At 38.1% G+C, this 24,427-nt stretch overlaps 1 protein-coding gene across 1 annotated transcript in view; it reads left to right on the top strand.

The window, feature by feature from the left end:
• The window catches only part of PTPRT (protein tyrosine phosphatase receptor type T), a 761,196-nt gene that overhangs the window by 733,111 nt on the left and 3,658 nt on the right, over positions 1-24,427 (top strand). Inside the window, exons 26-30 of the mRNA XM_063297181.1 lie at positions 825-979; positions 5,235-5,370; positions 6,639-6,788; positions 17,770-17,943; positions 24,053-24,184. Of these exons, the coding sequence (XP_063153251.1) occupies positions 825-979; positions 5,235-5,370; positions 6,639-6,788; positions 17,770-17,943; positions 24,053-24,184 (747 nt within the window). The remainder of the gene's footprint in view (positions 1-824; positions 980-5,234; positions 5,371-6,638; positions 6,789-17,769; positions 17,944-24,052; positions 24,185-24,427) is intronic.

Genomic DNA, 24,427 nt, shown 5'->3' on the forward strand with positions numbered 1-24,427 from the left:
CATAGACTAGAAAGACAAGGAATTCATGCCAGTGGTAAGTAGAATCATAGACCTCAAAGAGGCTGCCAAATTCCTGTCCAATATTTCCTTGACCTTATCTAGCGTAGACAAGCCCACAAGTCCCTTAGGACTTCTATTTTTGAAGTAAGTGGGATACTTCTACTTTTTAAAAAACTAGTTTGCTGCTGCTTAGTGCTAAGATACAGTATTTATCCATCATATACTGCAAGTTTTATTATAATTCTGTATGTGACAAACATTCAAGCCCTTCATCACTTTGCCAGCTTTAATGAGGCAAAGTTATGATTGTTTACTGATGCACAGGTTCTTCTGCAACCTTTGTTCAAGGAATGATAGAAGATAATTGCATGGCACTTTCTTGAAATGAATTCATGATACTTGAAATCTGTTCTTTCATTAGAATCATCCAACTTGTGTATGAACATGAGAGAGAGAGAGAGAGAGAGAGAGAGAGAGAATAAATATATACCTTTTAACTCTGCATTTTCAGGAAAGAAAAAAGTATACATGAAATATTTGGAGATGCAACTAGATATTTATCTGAAGGAAATATGTATTTTTTTCCAAACAGTTTATCTTCAAAATTGCATGATTGTTTTAGGTTCCCCATGAATATGATAATAAAAGCAGGTTTTTTTTCTGGGGAAGGTGGGATTTTACATTTAGACTGATTTTATTCTGGGTAAATCTAGCATCAACATAAGGAAGTTGTAAAATGGCTGGAGAATGACAAACAACTAATAATTAAGTAGTAGTAATTGTTATGAAAGAGAATAGATTTTTTTATTATATATCCTTCTCAGAAAGGCTACCATGAGATTCGAGAGATTCGTCAGTTCCACTTCACTAGCTGGCCAGACCATGGGGTTCCTTGTTATGCTACAGGTCTCTTGGGCTTTGTTCGACAAGTGAAGTTTCTCAACCCACCAGATGCAGGGCCTATTGTTGTGCATTGCAGGTACAAACTTTGTTTCCATCTGTCATGTCCTTTCATCCATTTCCTCCAGTGCTGCTTATTTCCCTTAAGCTTAACAGGCATTCCACTATCCTAGATAGAATGAATGTTGTATCATCCAAAACCTTGCCATACAACAAATCCTCTATATATATCAACTGCATTTGTTTCTCTTATTAGCTCCATTGCCGATTAATCTGTTTCACAAAAATGTAGTTTCTCCCAAGCAAATGGAAGAATAATTGTTTCATGGTTCCGTCGTAAACATAGGTATACAGTTTTTGGTAGGTACATAACATTTGACTGCTATGCAGTAGACTAGATTGGGTATAGCTCAGTGTCTTCCTGAGTGGGGTATTGTAACTACTGTGTTTCAGGTAAGTTCTAAGCAGTAATTACTTTCAATTGCCAGTTCAGTATCATGTTCAAAGTGCAAATCTGATCAAAGCATTTTCTATTGTAGCAAAGCATTTAAAGCATATTATGTATTACAAATACTTTTCTAAAAGCAGGTAGACAACTAAATCCTGATCCCAATGAATGTTCTGAATAAACCTGAAGTTGTTTGCTCTTAATTTCAAATGACCAAATGACAATGCCTAACCTTATTTATAAGTGTTTAAATACCAGCTCATAGTATCAAATCGAATTATCCATTCAGTCGTATCCGACCCTTGGTGATTCCATAAGCCAGCTCTCTCCATGATTTCTGATCTTGTACAGCTTCTTTCAGTTGCTTTATATTTTGGGCTGTGTCTGCCTTGATTACATCCAACCAACGCATTCTTTGACATCCTCGTCTCTTGCCACTGACCGTTCCAAGCATAACGTCTTTCTTCAACAATGTAAATCTCAAGATATGACTGAAATAACTTAGTCTAAGTTTTATTATTTTTCCTTCTAGTGACATGACCTGTTTTAACAGCTCATAGTAGTGATGGCTAAATTCTCCCTAAATGCTTCCCTGGGTAATTAGGGCTACCAGGTCAGGGCTGCAAAAATTCAGGATGTCATCTATAGATCATCAGATTATTTTCATCTCAAATTTTTAGGGAAATGCCATACATTCATTAGGTAGATACCAATAATCCCTTCCTAGCTCTAGTTTAATCTGGTTGGTAATTCATAGTCCATTTACATCTCCTGGATTTTGCAGTGTTTCTTTTAGCTGCACTTTCATCAAACCCTGGAAAGGACATTGTATGTTCTTCCATCTTTGCAGAATGGTATTTCAGAGTGGAAGAAAAGAGACATGGAAGATTATTTGTATTTAGAGGGAAATCACATTTTTTCTGTCCCACCTGAACAACTGTGCATAGCAGAAATAGAATGTGAAATAATAGAAATAGCCTCGTTCTAAATGTTGAAAAAATCAAGGAGATTATTATTGACTTCAGAAAGAACCGGCCTAGCCATACACCACTCTTTATTAATGACATAGCTGTGGAGTCCGTTAGTAGCATCAGGTATCTGGGGGTTCAGATAATGAATAGTTTGACTTGGTCTCTTAATACTGCATCTTTGGTAAAATGAGCATAGCAGCATTTGTATTTTTTGCACCGGATGAGGAAAGCACATTTTCCACCTCCCATCCTTCTTACTTTCTATAGAGACACTATAGAGAGTGTATTGACCAACTGTATTTCTGTCTGGTTTGGAGGCTGTAGTGCCTCGGATGAGAAGTCTGTGCAGAGGGTGGTGAGGGCAGCAGAGAAGATAATTGGGATTTCACTTCCTCTCATTCAGGATATAGCACATACATGCTGTCTATCCAGAGCCCGAAATATTGTCAGTAACCCCTTCTACCCCCATCAAGGCTTGTTCTCCTTGTTACCCTCTGGGAAAAGGTTCTGCTGCATTCAATGTAGAATGGCTAGATTAGGCAACAGTTTTGTCCCCTGGACTATTAGACTCCTGAAATCTTAATAATCCCTTCTCATTCCATGGGTACACATACTGTGTGTAGGACTGATATTTATTAGGGATAAAGATTAGAAGAGGGGAATCAGTAAAGAATATATATAACATATTTAGTAATTATGGTATTCTTATTTTATTGCTTGAGCCAATTGCAATGAAATTTCATTTTAATGTACACTTGGTGTATAGTGAAATGACAATAAAAGTTTATTCTACTCTACTCTACTCTAAATGATTTTCTAGTGGGACTCCCTGGCTGCCATTGTGAGTCAATCAGGGGGGATGTAAGGATTGCCTATTCAAAATCACTATCAGACTCACACAAGGCTTTCATGGATATCTGATTTAATAATGAATAGTATGCAGGATCACACGCGAAGTTGAGATCAGTAAAAGTGCAGGATTTCACTCAATAAAAGCCTAGGCAGTTCCCAGTCCCTCCCCCCAGAGTCAGTACAAGTCCATTCCTTGCAGGTGCTCCTAACGGTTCCTGCCGGTCTTCGGGAAAATGTCCTTGACCAGGCAAGATAACCCAAACACACATTCCTGACTCCTCGCATCAGCGCCTGGTATAAAGAACGGAGGCAGCCCCCTCCCATACAGCAACATGTGTCAGCACCAGCATGGCATGGGAACATGTTATGATGTTTGCAGGAACATTGGAACAGGAACCATGACAGGTGAAAGTTCTGGTAGAAGCAGTGGAAATACTTAGTCTCATGCAAAGATGCAATTTGAGAAGATTAATTTTCTGTGGTACAGACTGCTGACCTTAACTTGGAGGACTTGAAGGTCAGCAAACATTCATATGCACAGTGATGACTGAATTGCCCCTTTATTGGAAATGCAGGAATTCTCCTTTCTTCTGTCATCAATTGTCCCATAACAGCAGTCAATGGATACTTGTAATCTGCTTCAGCACCTACCGGTGATGTATCGGTAGATCCCAGCTAATCCCAGTACCATGTCCCATGTATCAGTCCTTGAATAGGGGATTTCATATTAAATAGGGCAATTTTTAAAATGGCCAAAGTGTTAATTTGGGTTTTATTCATGGAATAATTTATTGTCACCCTGAGTTACAGTATTTTTAGGAATACAACAATTTAAGCAATAAAATATATGCAGAATTCCTACTTTATGTCCCCAAGAATCAAACTACACCATTAGTAACTTTGCAGCATTGACCTCTTGCATCCCTTTGGATTGTGGGATTTTAAATTACCAACACAATTATCTGCAGTTTTTTGTCTGGCACTTAAATTCAAATATGCTTTAAATGAACTCTGGTTGAGTTAATGTGATTTTGATAAATTCAAAGTTGATTGTGTGAACAAAAATTATTTGTGGAAGATGTAGTATATAAATAAAAAAACTTGAATTACAAAATTAGGACATCAGGGGAAAAGTTCTAGCCCAGCCTCGTCCTTCACACATTATTTTCAGGTTTGCAGAAGAGTCCTTTCTCTGCCCTCCCTTCTTATTTGCTAGCACAACATTCAGTGTGCGAATTGGATTCCCTGTATGCCAGATAAAGTTGGTCTCAGGGAATTCTGGGAGTTGAAGTCCACATGTCTTTATTTGCCAAGGTTGAGAAACCCTGGTTGGTCCAGTACTTCTGCAGAAGACCCATTCCTGAAAGAGTATGACACTCAGAAGAACTGCAAATGCCCTGGTCATCTTTACAGAATTGAGACTACTGTGGGTAACACGTGCATAGTTTATAGGGGAGAAATTTTAATATCTAGATTTTCAGAATGGTGAGAAGCTTGCATTGAAACATTTTGAGATCAGGCTTTAATTTACCTTCCACCCAGATGATCTGCCTAATCTTCATGGACCAAAGTGCAGGAGGAAATACGCAGATATTTTTAGACGTATCCCTTCTGAAGAAACAAGAAATTTGCTTAAAACAAAGTGAAAGGAGGACTCTTTCTATGTCTTCCAAAAGATGGAGCTCATCTCTCTTTCCTCCTGCCTAAAAAAAACCAAAACCAAAACTGAGTTATGTATTTATTGTTCATTGGCCTGGAGATATATACCTGTGTCACTTTTCATTTAAGAGAAAGCCTAGTCCCAAGGCTGGTATTTTTATTTTCTGTCTTGTCTCTTGCTCTCAGTACCTCCCTTACTTCCTTTTTTCTTGATTTTGTAGCTTTGCCATTCCCAAAGAGAAGCTGAAATAGGCAGTAAGGCTCAGACCTTTGTGGCAAAGAGGGACTAACGAAAGAAGACAGCTGCATTTTCACCCCTCCCCACACACAAACACATACTGAATGCTATGTCTTTCCATGGTCCACTGACTAGATCCTTGTTCTGGTTTCCTTCTCTCTTTCAGTGCTGGTGCCGGGAGGACAGGGTGCTTTATTGCCATTGACATCATGCTTGACATGGCAGAGAACGAAGGTGTGGTGGATATATTTAATTGTGTGCGGGAGTTGCGATCCCAGAGGGTTAACTTGGTGCAGACAGAGGTATCCTTTTTTTTTCTTCCCCCAGCCTATTCCCAAGCAAAAGCTCAGCACTTCCAGATGGATGCAAATTATTTAATGGAATAAAAGACAAACTTGTGAAGATATGGGATATTGCAAAATATTGTCTGCACAGTAGCTTAATTTTAGTAAGTTATGTTAGCTTACTTAGAGATACACAAAACATTATTTTTACTACAAGTACTTACAGAAACAGTGGTGGCTAGTACTTTATGGAAAAGTTATCTTTTCCAAATGCCACTTATAAAAAGGCATGATTCATACAGGAATAAAACCTATATTCACCACCAGATTTAAAAAGCATGATTTATAATGACTGGTGTCATATTCATAGTCTATTCTCAGTTGAAATAGTTAGCCCACATCAGTTTCCATGAGCTGAAATACAACCAGCACCATAGGCAACTTCCTTCGATTTCTCTAGCAACCCTTAGATTCCAGTAAATTCTATAACTCAGTTGGTTAAGAGGTTATTTTATGAGATTGAGTGGTTGAAGGTAATCTTTAGAATCAACTTTAGAATTTTAAATTATGTTGATTCTTTCAACCTGTGAAACTGTCCAAAGTCCTTTTGGAGTTGGGCAGCCTAGAAATACAATCAATCATCCAGTCAATCAATAAATAAAGAGTACTTATGATCTTCTAGTACAGGTTCATTCAGAGATATTTATTGATCAGGGAACTGTGATTGCCTTCATTTTCCTGCTGGCAAATGATTGATTACATTAATGAGTAAACTAACCCAGTCCACTTAACAAACAATAAAACTAGACAGAGTATTTTATGGTTAGAATATTTCATGGAATCAAAGTCTATGTTCATTTAAAATATTGAGGATTTGGACCTAGCATTTATTCTAGCATGTAAACAGTGTTAAATGGCATGAAGGTAGATGGCTCTGTAGACTAGACACAATCAATTATGATGATAAAATGGGTTAATATCTAAGCAAAATAAGCTCATCTTCAACAGTTTTTATCTACTGAAATGCTGATACTTCTTATAATATATGCATCATCCATACAGTAACATATGCTTGCTCTGGATTTAATTTGTCCAGGGAGAAAAAAACTTTCCTTCTTTTCCATGTACATCCAATGGTAAAATGTAAGCATGTCTCACATTGTACACTTTTGTTTTCTTTTGACCTGAATACTCTAAGTTCTTGGAAGTTTCATTAAAGTGAGAAGCATTACAGTTGCTTCTGAAGACCCTGACAGTGATGAGTAATTAACTTTTTTGATATGTAGGAGCAGTATGTCTTTGTTCATGATGCCATTCTGGAAGCGTGCCTTTGTGGCAACACCGCCATTCCTGTTTGTGAATTCAGATCTATATACTACAACATCAGCAGACTGGATCCACAGACAAATTCCAGCCAGATAAAAGATGAATTTCAGGTAAGGGAATGGATCAATAATGCTCCTTATATTTTCTGTCATAGAAAATTCTGGCTACCATATCTGTGTTCAAGTAGATTTTATAAGGATTATAAAGGATTTTTAAGGATTATTAAGGATTTTCTCAAGGAAGAAGTCAGCACTATAAACTCCAAAATCCTTTTCAGGTTAAAATCCACCCAGGAAAGTCCAGCCAAGTCTTTTCCCACCTACATGAAATTGACAAAGACATCCAGGAGTCCAGCAGCCTTTGATAGATGCAACTAGAAAAAATACTCAGGTTAACTCAGGACCCTCTTGGCCCAAAGGGTGTTTGTGGACAAGAGCCTCCCTTCTTCCAATAATTTTCCTTGGAACATTCTATGTACCTCTTAGAGAAAGTCTCTCCTCTGTACACAGAGGTGTCATTTGTAATGCTGCCTACATGGCACTGTCCTTGAAAACCACTTGGAAGCTACTGCTGGTTCAGAATGCAGTGGCATGTGCAGTGACAGATGTGTTGTGCTATATGCACGTGTCCCCACTGCTTTGTGAGCTGCCCTGATTTCCAGTTGGTTTCTGAGTGCAAATCAAGGTGCTGGTTATCACCTGTAAAGCTCTGCATGCTGTAGGGCCTGGTTACTTGAGGGACCACCTGTCTCCATGTTTCCACTAGTTCAGGTGACATCAATTAAACAATGTCATCTTATGGGATCTAGGAAGCATGGTGATGGCTCTCCATGATGGGCCCTGCTCTGTAGAATGATATCTCCCCAGATATTCATACTTTGCCCGCCTTTCTGACTTTCCACAAACTGCTTAAGACCTGGTTGTTCTCCCAGGTTGGTTACTGGCTGATTGGCTTTTGGGGTCTCTGGTAATCTTTTTCTTCTTCTTCTTGATATGTTTTGGATTTTTTAAAATTTCTATCTGTAAGCTGCCCAGAGGTGCTATGGCAACCTCAAAATTAAAATACATACATACATACATACATACATACATACATACGTTATACCTAGGGATTTGATAAGTAGAGATTTCATAGATAAATGCAAATATACAGGTAGGCCTTTTTCATTTCCTATCTCTCCAGAAGATGATTGCAAAAGGCCTGGCTAGGAAAGCTTATGTCTGGAAGGATGTGATCTTTGACTGTCAAATAGTTGGCATGTCCAGCTATCCAATTCACTTTGTTTGGAAAAGAAAGGAGCCAAAGGAAATAGATCAAGCTATTTCCGAGTTAATTCTGTGTGAGCCTTAAGTGTCTCATCCATCTTTAGCATAGACATGCCTGCTTTAGTTTGTGTGGGTAAAGCTTCCTCCTTGTTTAAAATATATGATTTGAAATACTGAAAAAGGAAGAGGAAGTGGAGACCAGAGATTGAGAAACTAAGTTTGAGATGATGTTTTCTAGTCACAGGACTAACATGGCAAAACTCAGTCCTGAAATATAGATAGGAAATTTGCTTCTGAACATGCATGACAGATTTTCCATCATTATTACAAAACCACAAACCATACTTAGAGTTACACTTTTGAAAAGTGTTCATCCCAGAGTGTTATAAATTAACCACTGAGATTAGTTATATCTTGATTTGCAGTTCTGGTTTGTGTCAAGTGTATTCTCTGATTAATGTTCTGAGTGATGCTCATATTACATTATTTTCATACTGCATTACTTTACAAGAGTGCTGAAAAGTTACAATTCTGACTCAGAGAAAATGCAGTTAAAAGTACCCCACCTACTCCAAATTTATAGTACTTGTCAGTACTTGCCAGGGCTTGATGGTAAATCACAGCTTTTCCCACACTTAACCCCTTGGCTTCACTTGGCAGAAGACTCTCAGACATGACTCAGCAAGATCGAATCTTTACTGCAGACAAGATGGAAGACTTAAAAACAACAATTGATTGCATATTGCAGTACAAAAATGTTAGAGCCTATACATATACAAACACATATCTACTCGAGAGTTTAGACTTTTTCCTCCTGCCCTAAGTTGAAAAGGTTGGTCTTTTTATGGCCTTGGGAAGCATCTGAAAGATGTTTACATAATGCTTATTTCTAGCCTAGGAATCTCTGGTTCCCACCTTGCATCACCTTTTGGTATGTTTTCATTCAGCTGCACCATTCTGCAGGTGTCAGGTGTTTCTCCCTATTCCTCCTCCTAATTGTGGACGGATGGAGGCAATGGTGTTCCTCCTTCCATTGCCATTAATTCTTTGACTGAAGCTAATAATATTCCCTCCCTTTCATGCTTCTCTGCTCCTCCATTCTTCTAACACTGGATAGTAGGAAGGAATTAAGAACGTGAGAGAATTAAAATGGGAAAAATATTGGGCTTACCTGTAAGCAGTTTGTATTACAAATTCTTGTAGTCAGAACAGATTTCTGTTGGGTTTTCCATATCTTTATGGAGCCAATTCTGCAAAGCTTCCTTGATGGCCAAAAGACTCTTGTAAAAGCACTGTAGTTCCTTTTGGCTGGAAGAAGTTGCCCAGAAGAGAATGTCCAAGGAAGAGGTTGTCCTCAAATTCTGGAGCAGACTATAGAAGCACAGCTTCCAGTTTGGAATCAGAAGCATCAGCCTGTACAATTAGGCGATGATGGATCTGTACAAGGGAGCATGGGCTGCAGGGTGAATGGTTTTTTTTTGCTGAAGAAAGCTTTATTGGACATTGAAATCTCACTTAAAGGGAAACTTCTTGATAATAAGATTCAGTGATGTGGACATGGCAACAAATTTAGGAATAAATGTATTGTAAAAATTGGCAAAGATCCCAAAGCTGCTGTATGACCCAGATGTTCTTGTAATGTTTGTTATGGTCAAAGGCCCAGATGTATAACCCAGACACTTGGATGTGGGGCCTCCAAGAAAGAATGGATTCTATCATAGCTGGATCCATCTGAATTCCTTTCAAAGAAATATGGTAGCCCAAAACAGCACAGTTTAACCTAGATGCACAGAATAAATCAGCTAGATATAGAGTCAAAAATAAAAATTCATGGACAATATGATTCCTCCTTTTGAAGAACATACATCTTCTCATACTGGCTGCTGTCAAGAGAGTGAGCACATGCAGGCTGCTTCTCCTTCACAAAAGAAGCATGCTTCCAGCCCTCACAGAAGAAGCAGAAAGAAGTGGACAAGAACTGCCACTCTCAATTGCTTCTATATGGTCTCATTTGAAAGTAAGGTACTCACTGGAATTTGTATTTAATCTTCCTTCTAACACACCATATAAATCAGAGCAATTAGATTCTTGCTCCTTGAATTAACTGTTTCCAATTCAGATTGTGGGTGGGAGATGGAAGGAGGAATCTGATAGGCTATTACCCAGTCTGTAGGGCCTAACTTTATAATCAGACTTCCCATAACAAGAATCAAAGGCAGTTATGAAAATCAGATTGTGAGAGGTCTAGTTTGGTAAAAAGGTGTGTCTTCTGTAGCATTATAAGAGTTCATAATGCAGTCTATAATAGTTGCAGAGTTTAAGAGCCAGTAATCATGGACTTCACATCTTTCTTGTTGGGAAAAAAAAAGTAGGCACATTGCCTTTCTGCAAGTTCTCACTGATAAATTCCTTTAGACAAGCTAGCTTTGTATTTTACTGAGTTGTGGTGTTTTGTGAGAATTTATATTCAAGGACTAAGACTGAGCATGCAATGGTTTTGTTACTGCCTGTTTTGGGCAGGCAAGGTACAAGGGCACTGTTTCTTGGCTATATTAACATCCATGCAGTGTTTACTTGGTGACCATATATGTTTATTTTGTACTTCTAATTGTTTTTTTTATTATTTTAACTGCTTAATGGTTTTTATGATTGTAAGCCACCCAGAGTCACTTGTTGAGATGGGTGGCTATAGAAATTAAATAAATAAAGGTATACATGCTGATTGTTGAAATATCTCAATTGGTAACCCATCAATTCCTGGAGCCTTGTTTTTTGCCAATGCCTTCAGTGCAGCTTGAACTCCTTCCTTCAGTACTGATGGTTCTTGATCATATTCTACCTCCTGAAATAGCTGAACATCGACTAATTCTTTTTTATACAGTGATTCTTTATATTCCTTCCATCTTCTCTCGCCATGAGTCGTAAACGACTCGACATCAACTAACAACAACAACATACATGCTGAAGGAGGGTGAGTGTAGATGGTTGAGGCCATGTAGCTGTAAGTTTTGCATACAACTGCATGCAAGTGTCTTAGCAGGGAATTCAGTATGTAAATTCAGCAGGTTCTCCACAATACAGACATAGGCCTTTTGTGCATGAGCACAACCTGTCTTGGGCAGATAGTGGGACCTTGCTAATTCCCAGATGAATTGGTTCAGCTTCTAAAATCTTACATGTATGGTGAGGAGGAGTCAAAGAGAATAGTGGTGACTTTCCTTCCTGACTATTCTATAGCATTTCATCACATCTTCAACTGATGCCCAAGCAAACGTAGATTAATGCTGTCATATTCTCTGCAGTGCATTGACAAATAGGTTTGTCCCATATTCTGACAGTCCCTCCCTGAATTGGTCAGTTAAGCCTCTTTCATTCCAGCCCACATGCTGAACTAACAGGTGAAACTTAGCAGCATAGTCTTGGACTGAATGCTCATTCTGTTACAAGAGATGGGTTTCACAGCAGTCATTTGTTTGAGTGAATTGTCAGAGTTAACTCTTGACCATGCTATTAAATCAGTGTAGTTGTCCAAGTCTGTGTTCTTCTAAATCAGAAGTATGTGTGTGTGTTTTACATCTCTCACAGTTATTAGGTTAATTATTGTAGAAGGAGAGCTGTGTTAATCTATGGTAGCCAAAAATCAGCAAGAATCTGTTAGCATTTCTTCAGACTAACACATTTTATTAAAAAGATAAGCTTTGGTGAACTGTAGCTGATCAGATGCATAGAGTGGTTAAACTAATGTAGGATTTAAATTGCAATGAGGTAAGGTGGCGGCAAGAAAGGATAGTTATGCAGGTTACATGTAAAACAGATTACAACTGGCAATTGTAATATATTTTTAAAAATACATTGTGTTTGTTGACTTTTTGGGATAACCTGAAATTTTTTGATGTATGTAAAGCAGTCTCTCATTCTATAGTACTGATGTAGTTTTGTTGTTCCAAAACAGCTACTTTGAGATCTATAATCAGATATCCTGGGAAATTAAAATGCGTTGATATTATTCTGTACTTGTTTTGACTCCTGATGTTAAACTTATGTCCATTAATTGTTTTGTACAAATTCTGGCCCAGTTGTCAATGTGGAGTCCAGAGGAGCATTGCTGGGAGATGATGGCATGTATCTAATTAAAGGAAGAGCATATGAAAGTGTTGCTAATCTTGTGTATAAAGCTGTGGAGTTTGTGTAGGGGTAAGGTAGACATCTGGGTTTGTGGCAAGGTCTGATCTCCATTGTTAGTGTCATTATTTGTTGCTTGTGAGAATCTGTTTCAGGTTGGATGTCTGTAAGTAAGTATGGATCAACCACCCAGTGCCTAAGAAAGGTATTGTGGGCAGTGGCTGCCACAGCTAAGATCCCAAAGAAAGAATGCCAGATGCCAGAATGGTAGTATATGACAAAGCTTTATTGATAGAAGTAATATCAATAAAAGCAATATGCTTACTAAGGGGAGCTCTTGTTCAGTTAGATGGACCAACAGCAGGAAGGTTACTCGTAATCACTTGTGTCTCTGCATAGGGGTCTTTTAGTACATGTCTTTGTAGCCCTGGGCTCCCCCCTCCTATCTGGCATGAAGAAATGGTGCCAGAGTGATTGATCACCAAGTTGGTATTTCAGCACTCATATCAGTAAAAATGTATGTGGGAACAAGTATTATTTCCTGCTCCCTAAGCTGAATGTGGGAAATTGATCAATGGGAATGAGAAGCCAGTTATGTGGCTAGCAAAAGCAAAGGGTTAACTGCCTTGTTAGTTAGAACAGTCAGGTCAATTACTTTGTTAGTAGGAGAGAGGTTACACCATTAGGGAGTAGAAAGGGTAAGAAGGGAAACCTGCAAGCTCATTATTTCTGCTTTGCAGTGTAGAGAGGCAGTGTGTGGCTTCCTCTGGAGAAAAGAAGACAATGGCAAGGAGAAGATAACTTGACCAAGTCAAGGTGCCCACATTGATCAGCTGTGCAGAATAATTTTTATATCAAAATGGCAATACCATTGTCCAGTAGGGGTTATAGCTTATTAATATATTTTAGTGACTAACAGTTGGCTAAATCCTATGTGAATTTGGTTGACAGAAAAGCCACCTCAGGGACATACTGTTCATATTGTATGAGAAAGGCAATAAATTGGATTCCCATTGTATGTGTCATGCAAGTAGGCTGACACTTGATATCAAGATGATTTTATCTCCTCCAACAATGGCTGCAAAGACTTGCGCTGGTGCAGAGATCACCAGCTGTGAGAGATTCTAGGACACCAACCTAATTGAGTCTACATGGTGTCCTTTGTTTTGTTCTGGTTGATTGTTGTTGTTGGTTTTTGGGGGGGCAGAATTGTTTCTGAGACTGAAGTGAGCATAGGTGACTCGGGGCCTTGAATGATAGTTAACAAGTTTGTTAGAGAGTCAGTAACCCCAATTAAATTCTTGGGGTTTAGGCAAAGGCTGTCCTCCTATAGAGTAGGAATAGGTTTGGTGGTTTGGCTTTACACCAGGTCTCAGCAGTACATTACAGCTGTTCACACTCTTAACTCCTTAGTCTACCTTGGCAGAATACTTTTATGGCAGTGGTACTGAGGCAACATTTAGGTTTTGTGTACTCTTACAATCTATTCAGGTTCTGTACCAAAAATACAACACTATCACTTACGGCAGTAAGCAAAATATACAGTTTCCGTCACCAAATTGTTTGGATTTTGCTTATATTACTAAATTAATCATTTGTAAATTTATGGCTCTGCCATCTTGTGTGAGGAGGTGGTTAGCACCTTGGGGTGGTTAGCACCTTGAAGATGCTCCCATGAATTAAATTAAGAACTTTTTAACATCTCTATCTTGGATTGTATATTTTTTATTTAAGAATATTGTTTTAATTGTATTTTAATCTTTATTTTATCTTTATTGTAAACCGCCCAGAGTTGCTCTTTGAGTGAAATGGGCAGTGACTAAATCTGAAATATTAATAAATAAAATAAGTAAAAATTAATAACAATGAATGTTTAGAAAGAGTTTGACTTGCTAAACAGAGTTCCAGACTGAGTTCAGTGGAAGTCACCCATCACTACTCTCAAACCATCTGGAGATCAGTTAAGAGTTTTGAACTATTCTAAACTTTGTCATCTTTTTAAACATATATTTTGCATTAACTATCTTCATTGTGCATTCCATTCTCTTTCTGTAATGTATATGCTATATTTGTGTCTGCTGTCCTTATAAAACCGTGCAGTTTGGCATAGATTCTGTTTGATTGCTTTTATGTAGAATCAGGACCTTAGTCTGCTAAACTGTCTAAAAGATTTAGATTCTGCTCCCTTGAAGAAACAATGTGCACATTAAGTGAATGGCTACAAACACTGAGAGAAAGAGACTTAAAGTAGCATTAATAGGCATAGGTTTGTTTGTATTTATAGCTAACTGAACAATCTAGGACTGCAGGCATGTTGAGTGTTGATTTGTCGGATTAGCGAGAAAGAGACATTGATGAATCACTAAGAGGCCAAAAGTCTACGCATTTTCATGATGTAGCTTATCATGTGCATCCTGGCAAAGGAATGATAATTACAAGGGATTTTAGGTTGCACATTTTGCCAGATTGCTGCCTGATGGGGCTCCATCAAAGGGATTTAATGGTATGTATTCTAGCATAAAAGCTTTTGAGGGCAGGGGAGAAAACTTAAATCTAGTTATAACAAGCATCAATTCTTGCTGAGATCAAAGATTTAAATATCACATATGTTTTGTCAATGTGAAGTCTCTTTCTGGTTTCAACATTTGAATTCATTTGTCTATATAAAAGAGTAAATGAATGTTACTCAGTATAGTGCTAGACTGATAAATTTCATGATATGTGGAGAACATTAAGCTATTAATGGCTATATACTTTCATAGATGAAAGATTATATGACAAGTTAAAAATTATTGAAGGCACCAAATACACTCATTTTTCAGCTGAAACAGATATAGGGCCTTCTGCCAGTTGTATCTAACCACTGCACAAAGATCCTGTGGCAACATCTTTTTCTACCATGTTCCCATGAAGTTCATCTTCTCCCCAGCCCATGGTGAGACAGGCTTAAGTTGTCCTTAACTGTACTCACGATAAAAGTAGTGTTTTTCCCCCTAAAGGCAGTAGCAACAGGTGGCACTTGCATGGTGTAAAAAAATCTGATACACTTCACTGCTCATACCGGGTGACCTGTAGAGTTTGGATTCAGCTGGACACATATTAGGATCCTCTAATTCCCAAACTCCCATCTCAATCACTATTCTGTTCCTTGACATTCCAGAAACATAGGAAATGGCTCTCCCACTTCTGCAAAGTGGTGGGGGCTACCTTCTGTCTGATTGTTCAGTCATGTGGTTTTACTTGGGTTCAGAAACAGCAGTGGGAGCTTCTACTGCTTCTGCAAGACTGATGTGGGGCTGTTGCCATATAAAGTGGACTTGTGCAGTTATACAACAGTGATAAAGCCAAGCTCATTTACCATACTTTTATATGCTTGTGTGTGTGTGACTTTGTGAACCTGTTCTCTTCTCAGTTCCCTTCTTTATCAGAGAAAAGGCTCAGGAGCTCACAGTCATGAGATGCTACCCTCTTGACACATTGCATTATGATTGGTGAATATTTTCTTGTGAGGTGTAGAAAGTTACAGAGATGGCCTTGGAGAAACTATGTGGAAACAGTTACAAGCCATGTTTTAAGCCTGGGAAATGAAGAAAACACTAGAAAACTCAGAGAGGGAAGTGAAAGCACAGTCAAGCTTTCAAGATTTTGTTGTTATAGCCTGTATCAATAAAGTAGAGTTCCTATCATTCTTGAGGAGTCTGTTTCCAGACCTGGTCTTCCTTAAAGGGTTGACATCAGCCAATTTCAGAGGGGAGAAAGCAAGCAAACCTGGAGAAAACAACCAATCATTTTACTTAACATGCCCTCCAGAGGTGTAATAGGTCACCACCTGAAGCAACAGAACCAGGATAAGGACCTGAATAGAACTAGCAAATATTATTACTATATGGTTTTCTGCTGACATAAGGGTGAATGGCTACTACTTCATCTCAGCTGTAGAGAAAGGCCCATAGTCAGGATCTACAATCTCTTTTGGCGTGCGTTCCTCCAAGCATCACATTAATGGGCCAATAGGATGTAAAATATCATAGTCACACACTTATTCATTAAAAGACTTTGCTTTAGCCCAGGCCATAGTGATAAATTAAAAATAATTGCAGGCCAGAAAGAATAGCTGGTGCACTGATCGGCTGTTTGGTGGCTAGTGGCACAGTGACAGCAATGGAGCTGGCAGCATCAATAGGGTCTGGATGTGTTAGAAGTGCTTGGTGGACATCTTTTGAGTGTAATGGAGTGATGATATTGATCTACCCCTGAAATTGAAAGGAAAGCCACTGCTTAATCCTTGAAATACCCCATTAATAATTAGTAAGACCTATAGTATGTAATGAGAAGAGCTAATGGGTATAATTTTCTATACCAGATAGGCTGTTTAATATTTTGAACTGTTCTGGAGAGGCAAAGGAATGAGGGGCTACGTAAGCTTCAAAGATAGCTACTTTTCTTCAAATAACAAACAACCTTCACTAATCACAATTTTGTCCCCTTTTGGAAAAGAGGAGCAAAACCTGTATTCTCCAATGCAATCTAATAAAACAATGTGGTTTCTTTAGATTTCCTAGGAAAATTTAACAAGACACCAAATGTCTGGTGGATCACAAAACAAGACATTTTTTCTATCTGTTCCCACTCCAGTGTTTTCAGAGCTTTGCAGAATTTGCAAAATTAGCTGAGAAAGACACACCCTCTTTGAAACTTATATGGACAAGTAGTTTGGATGTTTTATCAAAATACAGAATTCTGTATGGGCTTTTAATCCACCTGAGCCCCAAGCTATCAGATCAGTCCTGTTCATGTGAACTGATTTTTATTTTTTTAATCTAAGAATTTATACAGTTTGGGGTAAGCTCAGGTCTGTCGATCTCTTCCCACACAGGATTGAGTAACTTGCTTCCATCCAAGGGGAATTCCTCATCCCTGGGAATTATTATGGAAGCTTGCTTGCTGGGCTTGGATTACCAAAGGCACAGCAAAGCCAAATTGGACACTTGGCTGCAGTTTGCAAAGAAAAGGCTGATCCAGTTATCTCCATGAGCTGTCCTGGTACATTTCACCCACTGGGGGATGAATCAAGCTGAAATGAAAGAACAAGCATAGGAGAATGGATTGATCATGAGGGGGATGCAATGTCTGATGTCCAGGTCTACAAAATAAACTTTCTAGATGAAATTCTTTATAGGCATATCAACCCCACCCCACCACTCCAATCATGATCCTTTACCATTCAGCCTGGGAGAAGTATGAATCACTACTGAAAATATGGTGTTTGCTTTTCATACTTGTACCCACGTGCTCCCAGAAAAGTCAGCCTGATGCAATATACAACACTGGCAATAAAACTATTATTTAGCACAAACAAAATAAATAACAATAAAACCTTATGTCACAGTATTAAAACAACCATTAATGCCTGACATTAAGTGTAGTTCAGGAAGGAAATGCTAGCTTATAAAAATAAGCTTCCAAATTATGTTTAAAGGTGTTCAGAGAGGGTAAAGATCATCTATCAAAGGGGAGGAAATTCCATCACACTGGGGCCACTAGAAGGAAGGCTCTAGACCTAGTTGATTTCAACCAGGCCTCCTTGCTGGGCAGCATTTTCAGCAGACACTTAGTTGATAAGTGGACAAGATAAGACGGGGCATAAAGCCACAGCTTTAGCATGTTTAATAGTAATCAGTCCCTGGTTTTGCCCCCAATACAGACCCTTAATATTGTTACTCCTCGAGTACGTCCAGAAGATTGCAGCATTGGACTTTTGCCAAGGAATCATGACAAGAATCGTTGCATGGATGTACTTCCTTTGGATCGGTGCCTCCCCTTCCTTATCTCTGTTGATGGAGAATCAAGCAACTATATTAATGCTGCACTCATGGATGTAAGTAAAACTCTGTGTGTGTGTAAAACTGAATAATGTGGGACACTATTGTCTTTCCATCACATTGTATCCCCTGCTTCTTCCAAAGAACTGAGAAAGGTATAAATACATTGCATCTATTTTTTATCCTATTGGATCATTTGGGATGAAAAAGAGATTGCCATGGCTGGGAGGGAATTTGAACCCAGGTTATCCTGCTCTGAGTCCTGCACATTATCCATATATGGAGCAAAGGGGATGATCCTGAGTGAAAGATTCAGAAGCTATTACAAAAACAAAACTTGCATAAGCATGCCTTGAGCCTTGGGAAAGGAGAAAGCCCTGGGAAAGGAGAAAGCATGAGACTCAGGCTGGCTCCCTCCTGACTCTCTGAAGTATAAGAAGGAGAAGGTACAACTCAATGAGACTTGCAAGATTCTGTTAATATAAAGCTTAGTTCTAGTCTTCTTGTGGACAGCCTTGATGGGCTGATAACCTACTGGCTGTGGCAAAGCATGAGAATTTAAATGCAATAGGGTAGGATTACAAAATATTCCATATGGTCTTTTTCTTTACCTTTTTATGTAATTTAAGGCTAAATCTTTCTTGGCTTTTTATTCATGAAAATGTATAGCTAAATGTAACATGTCACCTCCCCAACCTCACCCTGAGAATAGTTAATGGATTAAGAATGGATGATACATGCTCAGTTTCAATAATGCCTGAAAACAGCTTCTGTGAAAGTATTCTGATTCCTCCTCTTTCCTCAGACAGAGACAGAGAGGTAACCTAGCTTTTCACACTAAAGATGGCTCACATGATGCACTAGTCCCTAATTAAGAACAGTTCCAACTTCCATCAGTCTCAGTCCTCTCCTTTTTAGGAAATGTTAAGGTGGTAGATAATCAAGTACCGACAATCCTAGAGGAAACAGATTAGCTGGATTCCTAATCAGTATTCAGGCCCAGAGGCAGGATAGAAACAGCATTAATCACTTTGGTAGTTTTGGATCATTTTCCTCAATAAACAAATGGACAAGTGTAATGCTTTTGACTCATTTGTTTAATTGTGTTTCCTTTAGTTTTAGGACTTGCGTGGAAAACAGATCACATTTTAGGTCATACTTAGGCAATACTTGAATATTGACAATTCAGAAGGGTTCACAAACTTTTAAGTACCACTATAGAACAGAATGTAACAGTCAGCTGGGGTCCATGTAGATCTCTAGCAGGTCCCAGCATTGCAGAATAACATCTATTTATGGTCCCTGCACTGGTTCCCAGTAAGTTTCTGGGCCTAACTCAAAGTAAGTGTCCTTACTTTTAAAGCCCTGCATAGCACAGCAGAGGGATTGCCTTATCCATACAAAGTCCTCCCATCCTGTTAGAGTGAAGTGAGGGGAATGTGAGCCAGGTCTAAGAAGTCATGGCCCCAACTCTATAGAACATGCTACTCTGGAAAGACACTGGACACCTTTGCTCCTGGATTTTGAAAACCTTCCTTTTTGGTGACCCAAGGCTTAGTGGGAAAGGAAATCACTGTCTTTTATCTATTCCTGATTGTTTTTTTAATTATACAAAAATCTACACAGCAATTTTATTATTCTCCAGTGTTGTGAAATTGGGATGGTGTAAAAATTATATTGATAAAGAAATAGTGAAGGAATCAAGAGTGCTAATGGTTATAGGTTATAATATAAGTATTTTAATAATAGTTTTGGCCTGTTGAAACACACCATGGTGCACATGTTATAAAAATAAGCAATTGACATACAGTAATGTGTATTTTACAAATGTGTAAAAATTAATATAATTTTAGGATATGTAAGAATTATCAAGCCTTATTTAAGTGAAAATTTAGGCAGAAATTGGATAAGGACTAGCTTTATGACTGAACACATATAGACATGAACCCAAAGGAAAATAATCAGATTCTATCTACTTTAGCTAAAAATGGCCTAATACAGCATAATATTCCTTTCATCCTATGAATGATCACTTTTAAGAGCATGAAACGGGAAGGATGTCTACCATAGGTTAATTGGAAAGTGGCATGTCATAAGGGGAAGTGGGGGGTGGGGTGGGAGGAACCCTGATGTGTATCCTCCTGTACAGTACATATTTATTATAGATCCAGAGTCTTATATTCAGCTGTTTGGGGTACAGTTGTTATAAATCCTTGAATCTAGCTTTGACAGAAAAAAAAATCCAAAATGTAGTCCCATATTGTTCCTTCCTTCTCTTCTGTGTTATTTAACATACAGTACCTTCTTCTGTTGGAAAGTCTGGTCCAAGACCACAATAAAGGAGGAGGAAGGAGTATTCAGTATGTTCGCCGCCTTGAGTTATTTATAAAAATAATAAAGGCAGGATAAAAGTTAAATAAATAAATAAAGATTTTGGACTGGATTGGATGCACTCTGTTACAATTATCAGTGAGCCCCCTTGCTACAAAATCGGAGGTTTGCACGTTTCACTAGGTAGGTAGGTAGGTAGGTAGGTAGGTAGGTAGGTAGGTAGGTAGGTGAATAAATAAGTAAGTAAGTAAGTACCTTCAGCTGCAGTATGTGATCATGTCAGAGTGACTCACAGGCATTGTGATAGCAAGTATGCATCTGTTATCTAACAGTTGAGTGCACAGGGCCTTTACTGCTTCACTAAGCAAAAGATGTTTTTTTACACAAACCTTCTGTGTCTAACTTTGAGCAGCTGCCAGCAATAAAACTGTTGGAGTATTTTTGTTTTTGTTTCAGTTATCTTTACAAGATTCCACATAGAGACAAATTCCACCCTAAACAGTGAAGGGATTCTCATACCTCATAGCTTCTTTCTGACCTACCTACCCTACCTTGATTTCAGATGTGGCTTGCACTGAGTTAGGGGATAATGTTACAATAAGTGCCTAACTCTATAGTCATATATGTTGTACCATATATTCAGGAGATACTAACATGATGATTTCTTTGCTATAGAATCTCTAACTATAAAAAAAAAACTTCTAAAAAATAATCAATCATACATTGCAGTATCTCCAGCTGCTATTCTGTCCCTTAAGTATACAAAAATATTATTTTTGTTTTAATTATTTAAAAACATAGCCCGCTTTTAATTTAAAATCATCCCTAGTCAGGATAAATACTATTACATATGAAAACTGAAGAAATAAACGCTAGTTCTTTGCCTATCTGGGAGGGACACTTTTGGCAGTTGCTGGGTGAGTAGAAAGGGAATGTCAGGTCCACCTCTTGGAGCACATGGCTACATCTTGGCATCCCTCTGGTGATGACTTGTTTCCTTGGCTCACTAGTACGATGCCAATGTTCTCTAGGAGGCAGGAATTTCAGAGAGGATTTCAAAGAGGAATCTTCTGCTGATGTACATCTAAGTCTTAACGGAGCGAACTAGCTCAGGGTTTGGACTGTATTATTTCTGATATCTCCATCTACTTTAGTCATAAATAATTGTTGCCTTGATGTAAATTAAGGAAAATTCCTGGGTAATCTGGAATTCTCTTATATGCTGATTGATCTCTGGTATAGTTGGATGCCTTTTTCTTCATAGCAATTCTTACCTTATTTGTTTTTAACATGGTTTTATATTCTGTCCAAGCTTTGCTTTACAGGTGCTTGATGTAGGATAAGAAGAGTTTAGATTTCCTGTTCCACACTGTAAGATTCTCATAAGAACTGGCTGGCACTACCTTGGCATGGGTCCTGATTTGTTTGGGTCTCAGAACTGTTTTAAGCACCTCTCAAATGTGCTAGCTAACTGCTTTAAGGAGATGAATATCTCCTTTTCAGGCTTACCCCAAATCCTAATCCATGTATATTCTACAGATGTTCAGAAGGGATCGCTTATACATTTAAACAGTAAGCTGCAGGCAAAATGCAATAATACTTTAGATATGTAATCTCCTTTTTATGCCAGCATTTTCTTATACTCTAAAGCACAGACATAACTTGGAATTTTTAAATCTGAGGGACGCTGATGGCACTGTAAATTGTAGGATCTGGCCTCCTTAGTCAAATGTTTTTCACTAGATTAATGAAAATCAGTAGTGGACTTCTGTAATCTTAACTGTTGTATAGAAGTAGGAAAGTTGGCAAAAGCAATTTTTCAATCATAATGTTTCAGAATTAGATAAATTACATTAACCAAGTTCTTCTCTGCAGTTATCAAATGCAAAATCTATCCAAAATCTTCAGAAAGTTATATATATTTCTGTTTTTTAAAAAAATAAAAATAAAATCTAGTTATTAAATCTGTGGTTAAAAGATGAAAGGATGAAGATAACACCTTTGGTAATCTGCAATTTTACTACAAAGCATCAGCACTCTCTTTCAAGCACATAAATACACACATACATATATACCACACTCAGTCCACACTACATAGATTATTTTTTTTACCCACTGTTATTGCCAGCTTTGGTGGAAATGCACGGAGTTCTCTTCCACTTGTGGGAAATAAAGAAGACTGCTACAATTGCCAGCACAGAGAAGGCAGTGAATTGTAAGGGAAGGGGATTGTCTCTTATTTGGAAGGGTTGGTATGCTCCATCAGTATCTAATACTGGGACCAGAAATATACAGTCAGACAGTCTTGCTTTGCTAATTATGCCAGCTAGAAAAAGAGTTTTTGTTAAGCTAGTTGGTTCCTCCATATTTCTATAGACATCCTAAGGCTTGTTAGCCAACTTGATTATCACATCACATAATTATTTGGTTGTGTTTAGAGGTTAGACTAAAAATATCCTTCCTTTTTCTGTCTCTGCATAAGGGAATTATACACCCATACACTGCTCTTGTATTTCATGTACCTCAGCTAGCAATGGAAATCTGAAAACTCACTTCAGAATGAGTTAGAACAGGCAGTGATTCTCCTCTGGGCCGACGAAAAAAATTGCAAGAAAGTTTCAGCCAGCTACATCAAATGCCCTACAAGTCTACTGTGTGGGTAAAGGCAATGACTTCTAACATTAATCCCATAATTACTTTTGTTATGGTTTAAAACCAAAGGATATCAGTGAAACATTATATATTGTATTTACTCAAAGGAAGAAGGTTTTTTTTTTAAAAAAATAATGACCTTTGATTTTGCAGGAGAGAAAGGTGATTTACATTAGCTGAAATACCATAGCAGAAGAAGATGTTATTGAGAGTGAACAAATGGGCTGGAGGATCAAATAATCTTATATGCGACTTCTGTGTACATTTCTTTGTGCTTGTAGCACAGGACAAAGCCTCTGTTAGCCCATTGCTTGGACACAGTATTATTCATGCAAGAGAACACTGCCAGCTGCGGGGCCCACCAATTAATGTATATTTTTTTCTAAGATTTTCTGTCTAAGGGATAGTATTATCTGAAATTCAGACTCATCTTCCTTTGGGATAAATGTGCTGCTTCTATCAATCACTAATGCAAGTCATTGGATTAAATGTAAATATGCCCTTGAGTTGATCTCAACTCTTGGTGAGTGTATCCATTCAGTTTTCTTGGCAATGTTGCAGAAGTAGTTTTCCACTGCCTTCTTCTGTTTCTTGTTTTTGTTTTACTTCCCAGTCTAGCCAGCAGCCCTGGAGTTCCCAGGTGGGTTCCCCATCTAAGTATTAACATCTCCCTAAGATAAATGATGCTCAGGGAAAATATGTTAGAAACGTAATTGATACATCCCAACTGCTTTTAGATTTAAGAGGAGGTCTAAAGGCAATTTCTTTTGTAATATGGGGCTAAACTGTTAAATGAAAAAGAAAGAAATACTTGTTTAGGTTGAGGGCAGCAGAGACTTGTTCTGTCAACTTAATCTATCAGATTCCAGCCTCCCCATTATTGATTTCCTTAGGAAAAGTCTTGCTTCCAGCTGGCATGTTGAATCATTTATTCTAATTGTTATGCAAAAGGGATAATTCTTGTTCCTAGGCTTCTTTCCTAATGAAATGAAACCCTATTATATGGCTGTATGCATTCAATGTGTGGCAAAAGCAGAGTATGAGGTGTGATTTGTATAATCTGGTTATGTTAATCTGTTTGCCTGTCCATAGGCTCCCCAGTGTAATATACTTCTCAATAAATAGTGACAGATTTTTGTCACTAACATGAATTGTTTCCCCCATTGTTTTTTCTTCCTCTAGAGCCACAAGCAACCTGCTGCCTTTATAGTTACTCAGCATCCATTGCCCAACACTGTAGCTGATTTCTGGAGGCTAGTGTTTGATTACAACTGTTCTTCTGTTGTGATGCTGAATGAAATGGATGCTGCCCAAGTAGGTGGATTTTTGAGGACATAAGTATGTATGGATCGAGCATTTTTAGTTACTATTTGACTCATGTTAAATTCATTGGATAAATGCATTGATCTGATTCCTTTAATAAGTGGTTTGGTGAGCTCTGATAATAATTTCCCTCGTTAATCAAGGGAAATTTGGACTAGTGAGATGTCAAGATGAACAATTCTTTGCTAATCTGGGGCTGAAGATCAAGGGAATGAATTCTTTTGTATTTGTCAT

The sequence above is a fragment of the Candoia aspera genome, chromosome 3 (assembly GCF_035149785.1).
Source record: "Candoia aspera isolate rCanAsp1 chromosome 3, rCanAsp1.hap2, whole genome shotgun sequence".
NCBI lineage: Eukaryota > Metazoa > Chordata > Lepidosauria > Squamata > Boidae > Candoia > Candoia aspera.